The following is a 22,373-nucleotide window of genomic DNA, read 5'->3' on the forward strand; positions in this document are numbered from 1 at the left end:
GGTTCATATAAGGTAGTTCTTCTTCCGAATCCATCCTTCCTTCCTAAAGTGGTTTTCGTAAGACGGACTCACTTTTTGTGATCACGGATAGTCCTTGAAGGGGGTTGCCTGTGTCTGCCGCGACCATATCTACATGGATCAGTCAGACGGTGGTACAGGCTTATTCTATTAAGGGTCGGAATCCTCCGTTCCCTGTTAGGGCGCACTTCACTCGAGCGCTCAGTACTTCCTGGGCCTTTCGCCATTAGGCGTCAGTGGTCCAGGTATGTAAAGCGGCCACCTGGTCGTCGGTACATACCTTTACAAAATTTTATAAAATTGATGTGATGGCATCGGCGGATGCCTCATTTGGCCGCAAGGTTTTGCAGGCCGCAATTTGAGGAGACCGGTGGTCTACCTCGAGGGTTTTTTTCTGTTGAGTCTCATCATTAAGGATGAGCATTGTAAACTTCTAGTTGGCACCGGTTGGGCCTTCTAGATTTGGATTTGATTTCCATTTTCCCACCCCTCATTTGTGATACTGCTCTGGGACTTCCCGAAGGTGCTGTATCACCGAGGACTACGTCTGTCAATGAGCGATAGAGAAAAATGGATTTTTGTAAAATCTTACCGTAAAATCCTTTTCTCTTAGCTCATTGACAGACGTAGTACCCGCCCCTCTGTTTTTTTGAGTTGGGTTGGGTTAAATTCTCTAAAGACTGCTTTTATGACATAACTGATTTGCTGAGGCAGAGAGAGAGAGGATATACCCTCTGGGACTGCCCCTAGGGTGTGGCCAGAGCATTTTATTTCCTGTCTAGTCCTACTCCTGTGGAGGCAACATAACCCGAAGGTGCTGTATCACCGAGGACTACGTCTGTCAATGAGCTAAGAGAAAAGGATTTTACGGTAAGATTTTACAAAAATCCATTTTTCACAAAAGGGAAAAGGTTAACCAACTTGCTTTATTCTGCCCACAACCCCGATCGAGACCCGGTGCACTCGTCTCCTTTCTTAATTCTTTTGCTGCCAACACAGCTGATGTAGTGGTCCAGGCATCTGAAAAATTCAGTATACAGCCCATAGGCTGTGTAACATCATGATGGTGAGTGGCCATTGGTCAGCGTCAGCACCAGGCTGACCAATGAGAATTGCTCTAAGCCAGTATCTCCAAACTTAAAGCAAAGGGCCAGTTTACTGTTCTTCATGCGTTAGCGGGCAGGACTGTGGTCAGTGGGAGTGAAAAGTGCCCCATCATTGGTTTTAAGGGAAGGAATAGTTCCCCATTGTTTATATCAATGAGTAGAATAATGCCCTATTCATGGTGTCAGTAGAGGAAATGTTGAGTCATCATTTGGTGGAATAATGCCCCAAGGGCCAGATAAAAGCAAGCACAAGGCCACATGCTGCCCCTGGGCCGCAGTTTGGAGACCACTGCTTTAAGCCATCCTGAAAGAAGAGCTTGGATTTCAAGTGTTGGGGCTGGTACATCAGCTTGTGTGGGCAGTGAAAAACAATCATCCAGAGAGGTAGGTGCAGCAGGGACTAAGGGTGTGGGGAGGGTGTGGTGAGTTAGTTCAACTTTTTCATATTTTTAAACTCTGGACACAAAAATGTTCCTTAAAATGTATTCCTTGTTAGTCTTAAAGGGCCTAAAACTACTTTGTATCTTCCAAATGCCTTTTCAAACCTAGTTATTACCTGTTAAAGGTAGCAGTGACATTATCATGCTTCTTAATATAGCCCATGCAGGGAGCAGAGCAGTGGGTGGGTCTGCTGACAACTACAGGGGGGCGGATACAAGACCAGTCACCCTGCACAAGGAGAGAGAGCAGCAATGACTGGTCTTTATTACAGGGAGTTCCTGCACAGATGCAAAGACAATATTTCATGGTGGATTGATATAGAAGAAATACACAAATATACAGGGCTTTAGACAAAATTTGTTTAGGCCATATTTCAGAATTAATCCAAATGTTTGGGCTTTGAACTTACTTTTCTGTTCCTTTTGTTCTTGGAAAACTCTGCTTCATAGTTTTCATTATTCCATATATTTGTGTCCATCATTTTTAGAAACTGATTAATGTTGAACATGCGGTCATCTGACAGAGGAAGTAGTGGTGAGCTGGTTGCATAGGAATGAACCCGTGTTATTTGTACTTGTCATGTGTATGTGCAGCATTGCATGTTCATTTCTGGTGTGTTTTGCTCCTGCATGTGTGTGAATTTAAGTCACTAATGTGTATACATTGCTCATAATTGGTGCTGGTAGCTCTTTTGTCTACTTAGACCAAATGTTACCGAACTGATAAAAAACACAGGTGCAGCGCTCACTTCAGGGTCCCAGAATAGCCATGAAAGGAATCTGAATGATAGGCGCTCTGATCCAAGTCTCCTCCAAACACCTGAACAGAATGCAAATAGATGAAAGGAGCCGACAATGCATACAATCATGTTAAAGTCTTTATTTAGCTACAAAATAGTGATAGTAAAAGCAGCTTACGCGTTTCGGCAAATAGCTTTTAGTACACACGATCAGAAAATCGGAGGAAAAACGCCATATTCGAATCAATCGTACAATAATCTGATCATTAGTACACCGCTTTCCAGAGCTGATTACCACAGCTTATCCGAAATTATTCGAAGGGGCAAACACAAAATTTTTTCTCATACGATACCAGATTGTGTGATTTTTACCATCATTGTGCATTCCATTATAGCCTGATTGACTCACACAGTTTTGATCCTTTCTTTTCCAGTATGATTCGGATATGTAGGGATTTACAAGAAGCTTATTTAAAAAAGATTCATGTTCTTTTATTTATTTACTTTTTTTAATGTGTAACACCTTCCGGACCGTCCCACGCAGATATACTGCGGCAGGGCGGCCCTCCTGTGCAAAATCACGTACCTGTACCTGATTTCGTACACTGGGTCTGGGGCATGCGCACGCACTGCTGGTGACCCGCTCCTGCTGTGATTGGACACAGCAGGAGCCAATCAGTGGGTCCAGCGGACCCGATGTTCGCTGGCACACGGCGATTGTTCTTGGGAGAGGCAGAACGGCAGTCTGCTTATGTAAACAAGGTAGACCGCTGTTCTGTGAGAGGGGAAGATGGAGATATTGTGTTTCTGCTAAGCAGGAACACATCTCTGTCTCCCCCCCAGTCAAATCGTTCCCCACACAGTAAGAAAGCACTCCCTAGGGAAGACATTTAACTCTTTGATTGCCCCTGATGTTGGCCCCAAAAAATGTCATTAAGGGGGAAATTTACTAAAACGGGAGAGAGCAAAATCTGGTGCAGTTCTGCATAGAAACCAATCCGCTTCCAGGTTTTATTGTCAAAGCTTAATTGAACAAGCTGAAGTTAGAAGCTGATTGGCTACCATGCATAGCTGTACCAGATTCTGAGTGCTCCAGTTTTAGTAAATCTCCCCCTTTGTGTCAGGTTTGTCCGCCGCAATGTTGCAGTCCCGCTAACAATCACTGATCGCCACTATTGCTAGTAAAAACAATAAAAAAAACGAAAACGCCATAAATACGTCCCATAGTTTGTAGACGCTATAACTTCAACAATCAATATACGCTTATTGGGATTTTTTTTTATCAAAAACATGTAGCGGAATACATATTGGCCTAAATTAATGAAGAAATTCGATTTTTTTTTTTTTTGTGTTTTTATATAAAGTAAAACAATGTTTTTTTTTTTTTTTTTTCCAAAATTGTCAGTCTTTTTTTCCCTAATCGTTTAGGCTGCATTTACACTTGAACTGAGTGCTATTGGTAATTTTTGCAGGCTTTTTTGAGCATTTATTTGAGTAATCTTACTTATTTTTGTGTGCTTCTGAGTCATGAGTGTTTTTTAACTATTTTTAGCTAACAGAAATCTAGTTACAAGGAAATAAAAACACACGTTAATGTTTTCAGATGCTCCGATTGACATTTCTTGGGGCCATAAAAGCTTGAATCTTGAAACTTGTAGTTTAAAGAGGAAGTAAACCCTCTGAAAAAAAAGTTCTGTAAAAAAAAAACCTGTAAAGACAAAGGCATAATGAGCTAGTACGCATTGTATACTAGCTCATTATGAAGTACTTACCTTAAAACGAAGCCCCCTCAGTGCTGCCCGATCAGCAACAGGACTGCCGACATGTTCGGCTGTCCTGGTTCGCGTCCTCCGGCCATCTCTTTGGCCGGAGGCGCGATTACATCACGGCACAGGGCTTTGAAGGAACGGCACGGGTGGCCGTTCCTTCAGAGCGCATGCGCCAGTGATGTCACTGGCTGCATGAACTGTAAATATCTCCTAAACGGTGCAAGTTTAGGGGATATTTATAGCACCTATAGGTAAGCCTTAATATAGGCTTACCTATAGGTAAAAGTCTTTAAAGTGGGTTTACAACCACTTTTTAAAGAAGCTTATGTACTTTTTCGAGCTATAAGCTTCAAGTGACTCCGGTGTGAACAGGTACAACTGAAAATCATGACATTTTGGATGTTGAGGGTTTTTGAAGCTTCGAGCTACAAAACTCCTAGGTGTGAATGGGGACTTAAGGCCCGTACACACGTGCAGATTGTCGGACGAAAATGTTCGGCTGACAAACGATCGGCCGATTTTCGGCTTGTTAGTATGATGCTTCCGACAGCCGACAGAGCACTTTCGGCCGAAAAGAATCTGTCGTGCAAGCATTAAAATTTTTGTATGCCGACACCAGAGCGGCCGATTGTTCGCCAGTCAATACAGAATTCGGCCGACAGACAGCAGATTTGCAAGACTGGGCATGCTCAGAAAAGAAAAAACACAGGGAAAGTTAACCATTACATGACATCACTTCTGCAGTCGGCTGTAGTCGGCGGACAAAATTCTTGTGCAGTCTTTTGCACTTTTCAACAGACACGACAGCCCGGGGACAAAAGACGGCCGATCGTTCGGCCGACGATCTGCACGTGTGTACGGGGCATTACACTTGTGTTTACTCCACTCTTACTAATTAACCTTCTTTATTTCTTGGGAGAACTCTAGACACCTTGATTGCTGTGTCTATATGATTTTTCTGCAGGTGTTTCAGTTTTTAGATTCTTCATGAAGTTACCATTTCCCATTTCTAAAAGTTGCAGTTTGATGTCAAGGCTCCATTCAGTTTTGTAGCTTGCTGTGATTGTTGGATGCCATGCTACAAAATTTTCACATGCTATCTCTCCCTCCCTTACATTCCTAACAGGATGCCTATCTTCACCTTACAATTCAGTTCTTTCGGAATGTTATATTGGATGTGCTTCCAAAAAACAAATCTGTGATCCTGTGCCAGCATGTACCTGAACCTCTTGCAGAACATGTTCTGACGTCTTGGTTGAAAAGCCTTTTTACTTGTGTGCTTTCTTTTTCTCTGCCTCTTTTATTGTCTTTGGTTGTATCTGATAACATGTGTGAGCATGAGGGTTGTTATTCAGTGGTGTCATTCCCTATGGATGATTAGACTTTGAATTTTCTTCTTTACCTTTTTAAGTTGTTGCTGCTACATTCTTAGGTGTGTGTTATTGGAATGAACATATATATTGCTGCATACAAACTCCCTGTGCAGCAAGAAACGGATATAAGAAAGTAAATAGCGGATTAACTCATGCATTTTTATCAACAGCCACCTGGAATTACTCCTGTCACTAGCTGTAACTCATTTAATAGTTGGACTTTGTATTAGACAGCATATCTGGAATCACTCCGCCCTCTATACAGTTTCCTGTATAACTCTACTTTCGTAGGAAAAAAAAAAAATAGCATACAACAAAAAAACAATATAGCGTATACAATTGCGACACAAATCCTATAGTAATTGAATGTTATTAATAATGACCTTTCCTTTTCAATCTGCAGCTGTTGTAATTTTCTGAATTTGCAATGCAATATGGCTACCTGAAACTGTTCTGTACGCAGAATGTATGCTGACCACACCCCAGAAACCTAATTTCCTGCTTGTGTGATTGGCTCTCCAATTTTCCCAGAAGTCTGCCTAAAATACAAGTCATATTTCTGGCATCCCCTGCAATAAAAATGTCATTTTTGGTGAGCTACTCCCAATAGGAACACATCTAAAGGGATGCAGGCCTAGCAGATTTCCTCATTAGAGTCCTGCAGCTGCCACAGCTGATAGATAATTATGAAACCAATCCCATTTGACCCACTCAGCACAGAGGAACAAACAATGATTTCTTCAGAATAACAAAAGATAGGAATCTGCAACAAAGTTTGTTAAAATCTTTGTAATGTACAGAGATCACCCAGAGGGGAATGTTTTTTTTCTCAACAAAAGTGGAGTTACGCTTTAAAGCGAACTGTTCACTAAAATTGCAAGGTCTGCCTTTTTAGTTAGGCCCTCTTACCCACCTCAAACGCTGGAAGTAAAAAAAATGTCCCTTCCATCCAAGGTGCCTAGGCAAGGGTCATGTCCCCATTCTTTGGCAATATCTCAGGGAATTCCATGTAGCCCAAATCTTACAAGAAGATGCTACGACACTGTGCTGTGATGCCATCTTGCAAGATTTGGGGTACTCCGCATTCCCTAAGATATGGGCGGAAGGATGTTGATGCAACCCCCTGCAAGATAAGTTTTTTCGTTTTATTTGTTTTGCAGTGGATTAAGATAGGAAAGGGATCTTTAATAATTAAGCAGACTATGCATGGATTGCTATGTCTTCTTTAAAGGAGAGGTAGGACCAAGGCTCTTTTAGCTTCTCCTGGTGATAACAGGAGTGCACTTAGTTTTGCACCGCTGTGACTCGTATTCAGCTGACAGTGGGATAAAGCCTGCTGTCAGTTAACGTCACTCAGCTGGTCCAGGCTCTGGAGAGATCCCGACTGTAACTTGGATGCCTAGACCAACAGCTGGCTCAGCCTCTCAATGCACTGCTAAGAGCCTGAGCCAGCCGCTCCAGTCCCCTCCATAGCCCAGCACTCCAGTGAGCACTGGAGGGACAGAGCAGAGAGCAGGAGACTGACAGTCCTCTGCCCTTTGCTTACTGAAGAGCTTTCTTTGATCACTTCATCAAGCTCAGCGATCCCCGCTGAACAGGTGGATGACACCGCCGTCTCCGCTTTGTGTGCAGAGACAGAGCTGTCAGATTCCCGCTGTCCTCTATGGGGGAATTGGATGAGAACAGACCGCCTGTCCGTTCTCATCTGATCCCATCCGCTGGACAGAAAAACAGGGTTTCCATCCATCTGGATTTCACGGACGGGATCGGATCGGATAGCAGCGAGTGTCAGCGGAGATGTCTCCGCTGACATCCGCTTCCCCTATAGGGATGCATTGAGCATCCAATCGGGTCTGAAAAACTGACAGGCGGATCTGATTGGATCGTTCGTGTGAAAGGACCCTTAGAATGCTAGACAACTGCTACATTTTTTTCATGCCTTCATGCCACTGTAGTGCAAGCAGACAAAGCCTATGTAAGAGTGGCTACTCTGTTCTGAATTCAGAAACTGTGCATCATAATTGCCACCCCATCACAGGAAGCTGCATTAGGTGGACTTCACTGGCAGGATCAGCAGGTATTTGTGGGTTTTTGCTGTGGGACTAGGAAAAAACTGTAAGGGCTCTTTCACACGGGCGATCCGATCAGATCCGCCTGTCGGTTTTTTAGGCTGATCTGATCGGATCCTCCATGCAGCTCTATGGGGCAGTGGGTGTCAGCGGAGACACCTCCGCCGACACCTGCTGCCATCCCTATCCGATCCTGTCCATGAAATCTGGACGGATGGAAACCCTATTTTTCTATCCGTTCAGTAATCGGATCGGATGAGAGCGGACAGGCGGTCCGCTCTCATCCGATCCCCCATAGAGGGCAGCGGGGGCTGAGACACCTCCCTCTCCACTCTGCAAGCGGAGACGGAGCTGTCATCCGCCGGCTCAGCGGGGATCGCGGATCGATCCCCGCTGAGCAACACGGATCCGCCTACGGAGGCGGACCGTGTGAAAGAGGCCTAAGTGCAGATTCACTTAGAATTAAGGGACTGCAACACACACACACATTTTGATTGGAAGTCATAGTTTTACTTCTAAACAAATCGAAATTAATATGTCAATCTATAATAGATTTTGCATTGCTTTGGATCAACTGTGGGTATAGGGCTCTGTATATGGAGGTTTTTTTACATGTCTATATAACTGTTATATCTTGATGTACATGCATTCCAGTCCACATTCACCTCTATGGTGAACAGAGATTATCTTGTAGGTAAAGCATAGATCATCATTACGCTACACTGTATACAAATGATAACTTAAAAAAAAAAAAGTCATAGCAGGCTGTCTAGCATGGGTGGACATGCATCATGTGTGTCAGGCCTTGCTGTACTGTGCTAGGATGTCTATGCCGGAAACCTAATCTTTTTTGCCATTACCTCTTTCAGAATCTGCACCACCAAGAAAAAAACTTTTACCGGCAAAAATAGACTTGATTAATGACTGGCCCAAACCTGAGCAAAAGTGGCAAGACAGCATTATGACCAATGAAGAACAGGTACCCAGGTGGCGGACCCATTGGGCATCAAATAATGAAACCTCCAATAATACAGACAAATATAACGATGACCACTCTGGTAAGTGCTAATTGATATATTTTGCTTTCTGCATGGGCACGCTCATCTGTCTGGTGATGATTTACAAATAAGCATGTGGTAAATGACCAGGGAATTCCACAGCAACCTGGGTTATCTAAAGGGGAGGCACAGCTGTAGCAGCCTACCTTGCACCGCCTTACACACACAGATTGTTGGCTGTAAATTGTCGGCCAACGTCCGATCGGACGATTTTCGGCTTGTTAGTATGATGCTTCCGACAACCAACTGCGACTTTTCGGCCGAAAAAAATCTGGTGTGCAGGCTATAAAATTTTTGTTGGCCAACAACAGAACAGCCGATTGTTCCTCAGTCAGTACATATTTCGGCAGACAAAAATCAGATGAGCAAGACTGGGCATGCTCCGAGAAGAAAAAACACACGGAAAGTCAACCATCACATGACATCACTTCTGAAGTTGGTTTTTGTTGGCCAACAAAAGTCCAGTGCAAGTCTAGAGCAAATTTCAACCAACAAACAACACTGGACAAAAGACGGCCGATCGGTTGGCCAACAATCTGTGTGTGTGTGTACAGGGCTTTACTGACTGTTCTGCTTCTCACTCTCCCATCAGAGCTCTGCTATACAGGGGATTGCAAGAGGATGATAGCAAGTACAATCCAGATACTTATACTGCTTGCATTTTAGGAAATACAATTATTGCTGTAGTCATGAATACAGAGCTGCATTCATTTGTGTCTATGTGGAGCACTCTACATGCAGTATTTTGCCACCAGAGCACCTGGTTCCTTGCCACCCTGCCACAGTTTTACTAGAATTTGTCTTACCAGTCTTGCTGTGCTAGTGGAGTGTATATGCTCCTGCAACATTCTATGTAATAAAGTATTTAAAAAATCCAACAGGGGCTGAATAATGTAAGGCAAGTAGATGGAACTGTGATTCCAGCTGGAGAGATCTTGTGGCTGGAATCACCAGGAGGTATAGGAAGCTGGGGAATGAGTCCACTCAGAGATCTTATTCAGGTCCCTTTCACACTTCTGCGACTTGGGACTGCAAATTTGCATGAAAAGTCATACCCCATTATTTCTAGTAAGTACCATTCATATCTGTGCAACTTTAAAGTAGTCTCTGCACTACTTTGGTATGACTTTGATGTGACTTGAGGTCCATAGACTTCAAGATTACACAGCATTGCTTTAAGCCACGTCAAAGGCACGCACCTTTCAGGTCCTACAAGTTTTAAAGGGGCCTTGGTGCTAAAATATTAAATTTGGGTGGATTGAGCCTGAACATTTCCATCTAAAGCTAGTTGAACCAATGCCAACAGGCTTGCGTTTAAAGCTTATCTCTGGGCAAAGTAAATTTATGCTTTAAATCCTTCTTCCCCAGCCTCTAAGATGACACAAAAAGGGAGACAACGACGGGCCTCTTTTGGCTGGAAACGGTGGCTGCCTTCTTTTACACTTATAAATTTGAGATTAATATGAAGAAAAATGGCCCCTTTCACACAACTGTTCTAATCAGGTCCTCCTGTGCTCCTGATTGTGCTCCTGATTACACCTGCCTACCTCCAATCCAATCCGGTCTGCTAAAAACAAATGTAAGGGCATCCATTCTACTCTGTGTAGGTGGACCGGAGAGCAGTCAGGTGTAAACAGAGTCTGTTTACACCTGCCTGCCCATAGAGCAGAATGGGCTCTGTCTGCGTCCGCTCTGCATAAACTGAGCAGACATGGACCTGTCATCTGCTCTCTCTGCTCAGATCAACAGGGGATCTGTGAGCAGATCAGGATCTAGACAAAACGTGAACAATGTATAGCCAGCTTTAAAAGCCATGTCCAGATAGGTATTGTTTCCTTCTGATAAGTTGGTGTTTCCACCATCTCCTCTCCATTGACATAAACTTGTATTGTCAGCAGAATAGACCTTACATTGGTATGCAGTGCTCTGCAGACATCTTGCCCCGAGGGCAGTTTCAGCACAAGTGACCTCCCTAACCAAACACTCCAGTTCTGTTTTCCTTTAATAAAACGTTGCTGGAGTTCCCAGCAGTGATAATTAAACTTCATTACACGTGTTATTTATATCTCTCATGTAGAAGGAGAGAGGAATGTGTGAGATCTAAACATTGTGTCAGTGCAGCACATGATCTCAGCAGTTGGACAAGTTACACAACGTCTGCCGCTCCTCTCTGATTCACGCTAATGACACAGCAGTAGAAAGTCATTTGTTCAGGTGTGTTCCTCTGAATTTCCTCCCTAGAGCTAAATTTAGAGCCAATTTTATTGTCTCCCTGACTTCCTGTAAAAGACGGTTTTCTTAAAGGAAATCCACAATGAATATAAATGGAGCCTTCCACTGTGGACATCTTTCTGAAATGCTAGTTGCCTTGCTGTCTCTGGGATCATTACTTTGAACACCAAAGTCAGAGGCAGCAATCCCATCACTACAACAGCCTGCACAACAGTATAATGATTGATGCAGAAGACTGCCCAAAAAGCTGACATGCATTTTGTATTTGAGATTTACATACTTTATTTGTAGTGTACACCAATATGGATTTAAAGCAGTGGTCTCCAAATGTATACGAAGTACTGTTCCTCCCACTGACACCAAGAATGGGGCGCTGTTCCTCACACTGATACCAACGATGGGGCACTATTCCCCCACTGACGTCATTGATGGAACACAGTTTTCCCCACTGATACCAATGATGGAACACTATTCTTCCCACTGATACCAATGATGGGACACTATTCCCCCCACTGATACCAATGATGGAGCACTATTCCTCCCACTTATACCAATGATGGGACACTATTCCCCCCACTGATACCAATGATGGGACACTATTCCCCCCCACTGATACCAATGATGGAGCACTATTCCTCCCACTTATACCAATGATGGGACATTATTCCCCCCACTGATACCAATGATGGGACACTATTCCTCCCACTGATACCAATGATGGGACACTATTCCTCCCACTGATACCAATGATGGGACACTTTTCCTCCCACTGATACCAATGATGGGACACTATTCCTCCCACTGATACCAATGATGGGACACTATTCCCCCCACTGATACCAATGATAGGACACTATTCCTCCCAATGATACCAATGATGGGGCACTATTCTTCCCACTGATACCAATGCTGGGACACTATTCCCCCCACTGATACCAATGATGGGACACTATTCCTCCCACTGATACCAATGATAGGACACTATTCCTCCCAATGATACCAATGATGGGACACTATTCCTCCCACTGATACCAATGATAGGACACTATTCCTCCCACTGATACCAATGTTGGGGCACTATTCTTCCCACTGATACCAATGCAGGGACATTATTCCTCCCACTGATACCAATGCAGGGACATTATTCCTCCCACTGATACCAATGATGGGACACTATTCCTCCCACTGATACCAATGATGGGACACTATTCCTCCCACTGATACCAATGCAGGGGCATTATTCCTCCCACTGACACCAATTATGGGACACTATTCCTCCCACTGATACCAATGATGGGACACTATTCCTCCCACTGATACCAATGATGGGACACTATTTCTCCCACTGATACCAATGATGGGTCAATATTCCTCCCACTGATACCAATGATGGGACACTATTCCTCCCACTGATACCAATGTTGGGACACTATTCCTCCCACTGATACCAATGCTGGGACACTATTCCTCCCACTGATACCAATGCTGGGACACTATTCCTCCCACTGATACCAATGATGGGACACTTCCTCCCACTGATACCAATGATGGGACACTATTCCTCCCACTGATACCAATGCTGGGACACTATTCCTCCCACTGATACCAATGATGGGACACTATTCCTCCCACTGATACCAATGATGGGACATTATTCCCCCCACTGATACCAATGATGGGACACTATTCCTCCCACTGATACCAATGATGGGACACTATTCCTCCCACTGATACCAATGATGGGACACTTTTCCTCCCACTGATACCAATGATGGGACACTTTTCCTCCCACTGATACCAATGATGGGACACTATTCCTCCCACTGATACCAATGATGGGACACTATTCCCCCCACTGATACCAATGATGGGACACTATTCCTCCCACTGATACCAATGATAGGACACTATTCCTCCCAATGATACCAATGATGGGGCACTATTCTTCCCACTGATACCAATGCTGGGACACTATTCCCCCCACTGATACCAATGATGGGACACTATTCCTCCCACTGATACCAATGATAGGACACTATTCCTCCCAATGATACCAATGATGGGACACTATTCCTCCCACTGATACCAATGATAGGACACTATTCCTCCCACTGATACCAATGTTGGGGCACTATTCCTCCCACTGATACCAATGCAGGGACATTATTCCTCCCACTGATACCAATGCAGGGACATTATTCCTCCCACTGACACCAATGTTGGGGCACTATTCCTCCCACTGATACCAATGATGGGACACTATTCCTCCCACTGATACCAATGATGGGGCACTATTCCTCCCACTGATACCAATGATGGGACACTATTCCTCCCACTGATACCAATGATGGGACACTATTCCTCCCACTGATACCAATGCAGGGGCATTATTCCTCCCACTGATACCAATGATGGGACACTATTCCTCCCACTGATACCAATGCTGGGACACTATTCCTCCCACTGATACCAATGCTGGGACACTATTCCTCCCACTGATACCAATGATGGGACACTTCCTCCCACTGATACCAATGATGGGACACTATTCCTCCCACTGATACCAATGCTGGGACACTATTCCTCCCACTGATACCAATGATGGGACACTATTCCTCCCACTGATACCAATGATGGGACATTATTCCCCCCACTGATACCAATGATGGGACACTATTCCTCCCACTGATACCAATGATGGGACACTATTCCTCCCACTGATACCAATGATGGGACACTTTTCCTCCCACTGATACCAATGATGGGACACTATTCCTCCCACTGATACCAATGATGGGACACTATTCCCCCCACTGATACCAATGATGGGACACTATTCCTCCCACTGATACCAATGATAGGACACTATTCCTCCCAATGATACCAATGATGGGGCACTATTCTTCCCACTGATACCAATGCTGGGACACTATTCCCCCCACTGATACCAATGATGGGACACTATTCCTCCCACTGATACCAATGATAGGACACTATTCCTCCCAATGATACCAATGATGGGACACTATTCCTCCCACTGATACCAATGATAGGACACTATTCCTCCCACTGATACCAATGTTGGGGCACTATTCCTCCCACTGATACCAATGCAGGGACATTATTCCTCCCACTGATACCAATGCAGGGACATTATTCCTCCCACTGACACCAATGTTGGGGCACTATTCCTCCCACTGATACCAATGATGGGACACTATTCCTCCCACTGATACCAATGATGGGGCACTATTCCTCCCACTGATACCAATGATGGGACACTATTCCTCCCACTGATACCAATGATGGGACACTATTCCTCCCACTGATACCAATGCAGGGGCATTATTCCTCCCACTGATACCAATGATGGGACACTATTCCTCCCACTGATACCAATGATGGGACACTATTTCTCCCACTGATACCAATGATGGGTCAATATTCCTCCCACTGATACCAATGATGGGACACTATTCCTCCCACTGATACCAATGTTGGGACACTATTCCTCCCACTGATACCAATGCTGGGACACTATTCCTCCCACTGATACCAATGCTGGGACACTATTCCTCCCACTGATACCAATGATGGGACACTTCCTCCCACTGATACCAATGATGGGACACTATTCCTCCCACTGATACCAATGCTGGGACACTATTCCTCCCACTGATACCAATGATGGGACACTATTCCTCCCACTGATACCAATGATGGGACACTATTCATCCCACTGATACCAATGATGGGACACTATTCATCCCACTGATACCAATGATGGGACACTATTCCTTCCACTGATACCAATGATGGGACACTATTCTTCCCACTGATACCAATTATGGGACACTATTCCTCACACTGATACTATTGATGGGACACTATTCCTCCCACTGATACTATTGATGGGGCACTATTTCTCCCAAGGATACCAATGATGGGGCACTATTCCTCCCACCGATACCAATGATGGGGCACTATTCCTCCCACTGATACTATTGATGGGGCACTATTTCTCCCAATGATACCATTGATGGGGCACTATTCTTCCCACTGATACCAATGCTGGGACACTATTTTCTCCCACTGACACCAATGATAGGGGCACTATTCCTGCTCCTACTGACCTTAAGTGCTATGTCATTTATTATGATAGAGAATGATATGACATCTAGAGAAGCCTTTCTTAACCAGGGTTTTGAATCCAGAGGTTGCTAGGGGTTTTTTATCTGACCCTCACAAACCCCCCGAAACCCATCCATGGACCACATAAGGGTTTCATGGACCCCAGGTTATGAATCCGTGCTCTAGGTATTGGCATCAAGGTTCTAACCCTGAATCCAGACTGCCTCATTGTTATGCGGTTTTAGGGCTCATTTACACTAGTGTTACCCTCTAAAAAGCTATCCACAGATCACCTTTTAGAAGGCATTTGACAGAGAGTGAGGAGGTATTAGTCCCCACCTGTTTTAACCCCTAAAAGCCTGTACCATTGCGCCACGACCACATTCACTCACTTCATTAAGTTGTCTCCGGTGGGCGATATTGCCCACCAAACACGATAGCGGGGTTAATTTTTGCTGCACTGCGATGCAAAGCCAAGTGGCTGGGGCATGTCTATACCCCCATATGGCTGCGTGTGCAGCTGAAGGCAGACGGCAAAAACTCACGAATGTGCGGTGAGCCAGCTGCAAATGTGTAAAGGAGCCCGAAGGGCAAATTGGGCAGTGATGCAGGATGTAAATGTTGAACACTTTGCCCACTGTGTGCAAGATCTTTTATAGTGCTGTGTGACAAGTACTCTGGGGATGTGGTTGGGGGGGGTCATATTCTGGCAGCTTCAAGCTGAAAATCGTCCGCTGGATAGCATTTGCATTTTTGGCACATAGATGTCAGTATTAACTATAGAGCTCCAAAGGGAGTTGTAATCCCACCAATGTTATATCTGACCATTGTGCTTCTCTATACGTCCCAACAACTCTTCTTTTTGGTACTGTGCTTTTCTATTGTGTCTGATGTGTGCAAGCAAGATCTGTATGTATATACTTATTGAAAATACTGTGTATATGTGTGTGTGTATGTATATGTATATATATATATATATATATATATATATATATATATATATATATATATATATATATATTATAAATTATACAGGTGTGTGTGTGTATATGTGTATATATATATATATATATATATATATATATATATATATATATATATATATACACACACAATATTTTGGCTGATGGCTATAGCGAGAACTGCTGCTCTCTGCAATGCAACAATGCACAATTTTTTTCCTTTCAAGCCAAAAGTAGAAGTAAACTGAAATCTGAATCTTATCAAAGCAATTAAGCAATTTATGGAGAAAGGAAGTGATGTGAAATTTTTAAGTTACATTTCATGAACATATGCTTCTTTGAATGTATGCTTATTATATGACATTTTTCACTAGTTTTACACTTTCCCACATTTATACCACATGTTACAGATTCTTTGTCAAGTGTTTATAGTTTATTTATGTATATAAAGCTGAATTTGAGACCTATAAAAAAAAAAAAAAAACACAAATTAATGCGGGCTGTATTCATTATTATATATTTTCTTGTAATGCAAGCAGTGCAAGGAGCTGGATTTGAATGTATTGGCCTCTTGTAGTCTAACAAAGCTCAGACTGGTAGAGGGAGAAGCAGCACAAGGAGCCATTCATTTTGTGTTGCAGTGGTCATGTGCTAACAAGGAATACTGATGGCAGGAGAGAGCAGAAAGACGACCTCATCAGTCTGCAGCTTTTTATTTGCCGACTAGTGATAGGCTGGGGGAGAGGCCAGACTCTTAAGTAGTATATCTACACAACTATAAAAAAGAAGCTTAGTTGCCTTTAGGCCCCTTTCACACTTGTGCGACTTTTCCTGCCATTTGGGACTACAAAGTCGCATGACAAGTTGTACTTCATGGTTTCCAATGAGTACTGTTCGTATCTGTACAACTTCAAGTTCCAACAACTTCAAAGTAGTTCCTGCACTAATTTGTGATGATTTTAATGCCTTTTGAGGTCCCAAGACCTAGGCATTGCTTCAAGTTCAGTCAAAATCGCGGTAAAATTACGGCAAGATCTGGGTAAAATCATGCGCCTTTTTAGGTCGCATAAGTGGCCTTAGAGTGTAGATTATACGTAAACATTCAGGCAGGACTAAGGGTGATTTGATTCATATAGGCAAATAAAGGAACCAAACAATGACCATACCATGCCAAAATGATCTCTGAAACGTGTCACTCTTCGAATTCACGATTGCCTGTATTTCAGTAAATCTCAATGATGCGTGTTGTATTTTTCTTTTGCAGTGAAACTATCCACTCCAGGTTCAATGGACAACAACATGATATCACCAAGCAAGGTTAGTCTATTGGAAAACAGCTTTATATAACATTGGGACTCTTGCTGGTGTTTCCACGTTTATAACAAAGATCGGCCCGCCTCGGTTTAGAACATTGCACACCGTGCCTGCATTGTACTCTTTATTAATAAAATGAAGAATGCAATGTGGAGGCTCCGATATCCTGCTGTTAGGGGAGGGCTGGGCCAGGGGACAGGGCGGCAATTGCCCCCTGGGCCACTCTGATGCCCTGTAAAAAGACTGCACCGCTTTTGCTACAGGCATGCCTAAAGGATTCCTGGTGAAGAGAAGTAAAAAGCCCCTGCAGCTGACCTACTGAGTGTGGGTTAAAGACCAGGACAGAGCGCAAGCACCCCCTCCACCCCCCCCAGCATCCAGCATGGATGGTGTAAACTGTGTCTGAGTAGAGGCCAGTTTACTGCCCCAATGGAGACTCTCCTCCCTGGCCAGCCCCAACCAAGTTGTCCCAGCTCCCCCCAACTGCCCCCTGGCAACTGGGATTCAGCCGGTGAGTAGAGAGAGTACCCGGAGTGGAGCTTCAGCCTGGAATGGGGGTTAGGAGGAGGACAGGAAGAGGGAGAGTGGAAGGGAGGCCGAGTCGCTGCCATGGGCCTCTGGTTTGTGCTTGCCCCCTGGGCTGAAAGTTGCCACTCGGCCCCTGCCTGCTGTATGTTCTCTGCATAACGCTGCTGTGAACACTCTGTGATAGGAGCAGAGCTCTGTCACATGACTTGTCACCGGTTTTCTCCTCCTCCTGGCACTTTTTTCTTATTCAGAGTCACATAGTTAGGCCATGCCTTTGCTTAAAAAAACTAAATCCATAAAGCTGGCCACACATTGCTCAAATTTCAGCCAATGCCTACAAGCTGAACTGAAATTCGAGCAGTGTTGGTTTCTGCTGGCTCCATTAAGCCAGCCATACATGGATCAAAATTTGGCCACTTCAGCAGGGATTGGCCAAGATTGGATCCTTGTATGGGCAGGCTGATTGTACCAAAGTTTATGAATCGATCGACACGGGTATAGGCAGCCTGCCATATTTTTACATTTGAATACTGCTGGCAGCTATAGCCACTAAGCAGTAATCATTGCGTTCTGCTGGCAGGGAGGGCTGATGCCCCCCCCGGAACACAAGGGTGGCATTCCCCCATCAGCACTGACTGTGCTGATAGGGGAATCAAGCAATATTTTACTTTTCTTTTCTTCTACTTGTGGTGAAAGAAAATCAAGTCATCTATGGGCTGCTTTAGGCAAACCTCAATAGTCAATCAACTTTTGTAAAAAGGGCCTGTTGGAAAGTTGTGGGATGAACCACACCTGCATCCAACCAGATGCAGGCGCTGTAAACCCTTACATATACCCAGTGAAGTGACTGGCCTCAGGTGATACAAAGAGATGAAACCAATCCTCCTACATAAGTTGTACCTGTTTATTCACATCCATCTGTTCCTAACATCCATCTGTTCCTAACATCCAACCAAAGTATAGAATTTACACAGGATCTCTCAACTCTGAGAAGCAGGGGGCAGGGAGCTGATAGATCAGTGAAGGAGAGCTCTGAGAGGTGATTGGACCCTGAGCTGAGGCTATCCATCTGCTGGAGCTCGCTCCCCTGTCACCATTTTTCTCTTGGTGTCAGGAAAACGTGTCAGAAGTGATTCATGCTGATAGCAAAGGGACGGGGACGTAGACACAAATGATACTTAGTGCTCTGAATTGAGACAAGTACACACTATAGAGGGATATGCTTTGTTCAAATTTCATGTCTGAGGTTTAAAACCACTTTAAGGTAATCTGACAGCTGGCAGGGGATAAATCTGGGATAGAAAAATCTGCTACATTTCTCTACGTAAATGGCCAGCTGTAATCCAAATTATATACACCGGATACTGGCATTTTGTGGGCTTTTATACGACGATAGCTTGTCTTGGTGATCCATGTGAATTAACCAATGCACCTATACGCATTGTACCTCATTCACAAATGGCTATGTACAGATAACTCTAAAAGTTAGAACATTTTTTAAGTTGCTATTTTTGTCCTGAAAATACTGGGCGTCTGCCAATATGCTGACACTCTCACTTCAGTACTTTAGGAGCCAGTGACCTGGAACAAGTATGTAAATCAGGAAAGTCTGCATACTTGTTTTGGGTCAGTGAATCCAGAAGGGCGCCTGACAGCCATACAATTAGCTTTTGCAGAATAAAAAGTCCGCTATAGCACCCTGCACATTTCTTCTGGCCTTTTTTCCTTCAGGTTTTGGGTATGGTTGGGAAAGGCTATAACTTCACATTTTTATTGCTGTCTTTGTCTCCCCTGAGTGGATTTACCCTAACTTTCTGTCTCATTGACCCCACAGGAAATGAGCGGAGTAACCCCAAAAGTGATACAAACAGCAATTTTCTTTTAAAAGCTCTAGTCCTTCCCACAAGTGCTATAATTGCATTCTGTATTCCTGCTTGAAAGATTCTTCTCACTTCCTGTGTCGGTGACCACACAGGAATTTAGGAAAAATCTTCAAAGTGGGGGTCACACAGAGCAATAAACACCTGGTAGAGGGTTTAACCCTTCCCTGCTCTTTCATAAACTAAAACTGAACGTTTTGGCTCTAGTTGCTTTAACTTGGACAGCCTTGCCAGCTTGCAGAAACATTGGTGTCTTTGAAACTTTAACAAAGTGATTATTACCTGTCGGAGTCCACAGAAGTCAGGGCCCATATAGCACTAATTAGGAAATTAAGTAACATTCTCAGTTTTAAAGCTGGCCATACACACTCTGAACAAGTGAATTCCATTGATTAGTAAATGCATGTTAAGCAGTGTAGATAAGAGTAATATCAGCTGCTGGCTTTTGTGTACCTGAACAGTGCTTGCATCTGATTGGATGATAGTGCTGTTTGGCTGCAAATTATCAGACCAGCTCCTTTGACAAAAATCTCCTTGAAATTCAAGCATTAGTTATGATTCCTTTAGACCCCGTTCACACTGGGGCGACCTGTCAGGCGACCTGGTCGCCTGACAGGTCGCCGTAGGTCACCTGCCATAGAGAAGCTGTGGACCCATTCTAATAGGAGCGACACAAGTCGCTCCGACTTAGAAAAAGGGTCCGGAGCTTCTTTGGGGCGACCTGGAGCGACCTGCATTGACTTCAATGATATGAAGTCCGTGCCGGCCGCTCCGAGGTCGCGGTGAGAGCTGCGCACCGCGACCTGTGAGGTCGCCCCAAGTAGCGTCGCCCCAGTGTGAACGGGTCTTAGGGCTTGTGTATACTTGTGGTGCCCTCTGAAGAGCAATTTGTGGTGGATTGCTCTCAACAGAAGCCATTTAGCAGGTGTTTTAATCTCTAAAATCCCACTGTTTGGCCCTATTCAAGTAAATGGGCCATGTTCGGTGGGCGACAGGGGGATCATTTACAGCTTAAGGGGCGGCAGCAGTTTGGGGGTGGCAAAATTGAGGCTTAACCACACGTTTTTACTGCCACCTAACTACAAATGTAAACAAGCCTCTATTTTGCAATATATATAAATTTCATTATTAGTCATTATCCAAGTATCTGCTGGTATATTCAGTAGATGTGAACACAATAGAACGTTTTTTGGTAGTTAAGTGTGATGTCACCATGCTTGTGCTCCATTGAGAACTACAAGTCCCTCTGCTGCAATGGGGAACTTGTAGTCTCTCTTTTCACAGATCTCTGTGAATAGATGATATTTCTGTGCAAGTGAAGCTTGCCAAATTCAAATTTATACAGAAGCTTGTGGTAAGAAGCACCCTGCGAGTTCGGTAAATGTAGGGCCGTTTGGGGATGGGGGAATGGCACCATGTTACACCTTTAAAAATGGGAGTAACTTGAAACGTTGTGAAAGGTGGAATTAGCCTTTAACATAAAGGCAAGTGTACGAAAAATAAGAAAGCTGGCTGGTTTTCTATACTATGGTTATGGACACACAGGCAGTTCTTTCAGAGATTGCAGTTAATAAGGTCAAGGTTTCAGGAGCTTGGTTCAGGTCCGTGTTGCTGTAAATCAGCCATTCTCAAGCAGTGTTCTGTGGAACCCTTGGGGTTCCCTCAGAAGTTGCTATGGGTTCCTTGAGCTGTGGCTTATTGACCTCCTATTTAATGGTGCCTGCATAGTACTGGGGCCAACGCCACTTGGCAAAGCTGGCTTCAGCACAGCAGTCTGTAAGGGTGACCTTCTGACCACCACTGTAAGGGGGATATGCTTTCCCTTGGCCTCGAAGGTAAAGGGTATTTTTCCTACTGTCCTCCAATCAATTTGTTTTAGCAGGAGTTTCCTAAGACATTTTAAGGGTTCCTTAACGGTAAAAAGCACTGAGCAGTATTTATGGAATTATTGTTGGGTAAATAACTCTTGGGTCCTCTTACAGCTCCGTCCAGAGTACATTCCAGAAGAGGAGATCCAGCGACAGCTGTACATCATCGAGCAGGAGCTGGACTTCTTGGAGCAGCGAGGAGTAGAGATGGAGAAGCAGCTGCGTAGCTGTGATGGAGGTAAGACATTGAGATTCTCTAATTGAAACTGACCACCACCGATCCATGCATGGAGGTAATATTTGCTTAGCAAAAGCTTTAGGAAAATAAGGTAAAACATGGATTTACTGTATGATCGCATTTGATGCTGCATTCTGACCAGTTATCCTTGAAGATCGGGGCATGGTTTCTGCTTGTTTAAAAAAATAGATGGCGGTTATACATTTGTGGTCAGACAGTGTGTCAGGTCGGAGTAATACTACCTCTGGTACAAACTTTGTTCCTACTAGGGATAGACCAATATGTTTTTTTCAGGGCCGACACCGATATTTTGGTCGCAGCGCATGGGTATTGGCCGATATGGCCCTATATTTTGTACATTTAAAGTTTTGAAAAATAAAGACAATTTTTGACGCAAATCTGGTACTGAACATGTTAATTTTTGTTTAATGCTTAGCGGCTGGCTTGCTGGCACCCTGTGGTGGGTGGCTTGCTGGCACCTTGTGGTGGGTGGCTGGCCTGCTGGCACCTTGTGGTGGGTGGCTGGCTGTCTGGCACCCTGTGGTGGGTGGCTGGCTGTCTGGCACCCTGTGGTGGGTGGCTGGCTGTCTGGCACCCTGTGGTGGGTGGCTGGGTCTCTGGCACCCTGTGGTGGGTGGCTGACTGGC

At 44.3% G+C, this 22,373-nt stretch overlaps 1 protein-coding gene across 1 annotated transcript in view; it reads left to right on the top strand.

Annotated features, from left to right (window-relative positions):
* MICALL2 (MICAL like 2) overlaps window positions 1–22,373 on the top strand; it is a 160,798-nt gene that overhangs the window by 112,933 nt on the left and 25,492 nt on the right. The window contains exons 11-13 of the mRNA XM_082261698.1: window positions 8,385–8,573; window positions 17,163–17,215; window positions 21,525–21,726. Of these exons, the coding sequence (XP_082117824.1) occupies window positions 8,385–8,573; window positions 17,163–17,215; window positions 21,525–21,726 (444 nt within the window). The remainder of the gene's footprint in view (window positions 1–8,384; window positions 8,574–17,162; window positions 17,216–21,524; window positions 21,727–22,373) is intronic.

The sequence above is a fragment of the Pelophylax lessonae genome, assembly GCF_965119305.1.
Source record: "Pelophylax lessonae genome assembly, chromosome: 6".
NCBI classification, from domain to species: domain Eukaryota; kingdom Metazoa; phylum Chordata; class Amphibia; order Anura; family Ranidae; genus Pelophylax; species Pelophylax lessonae.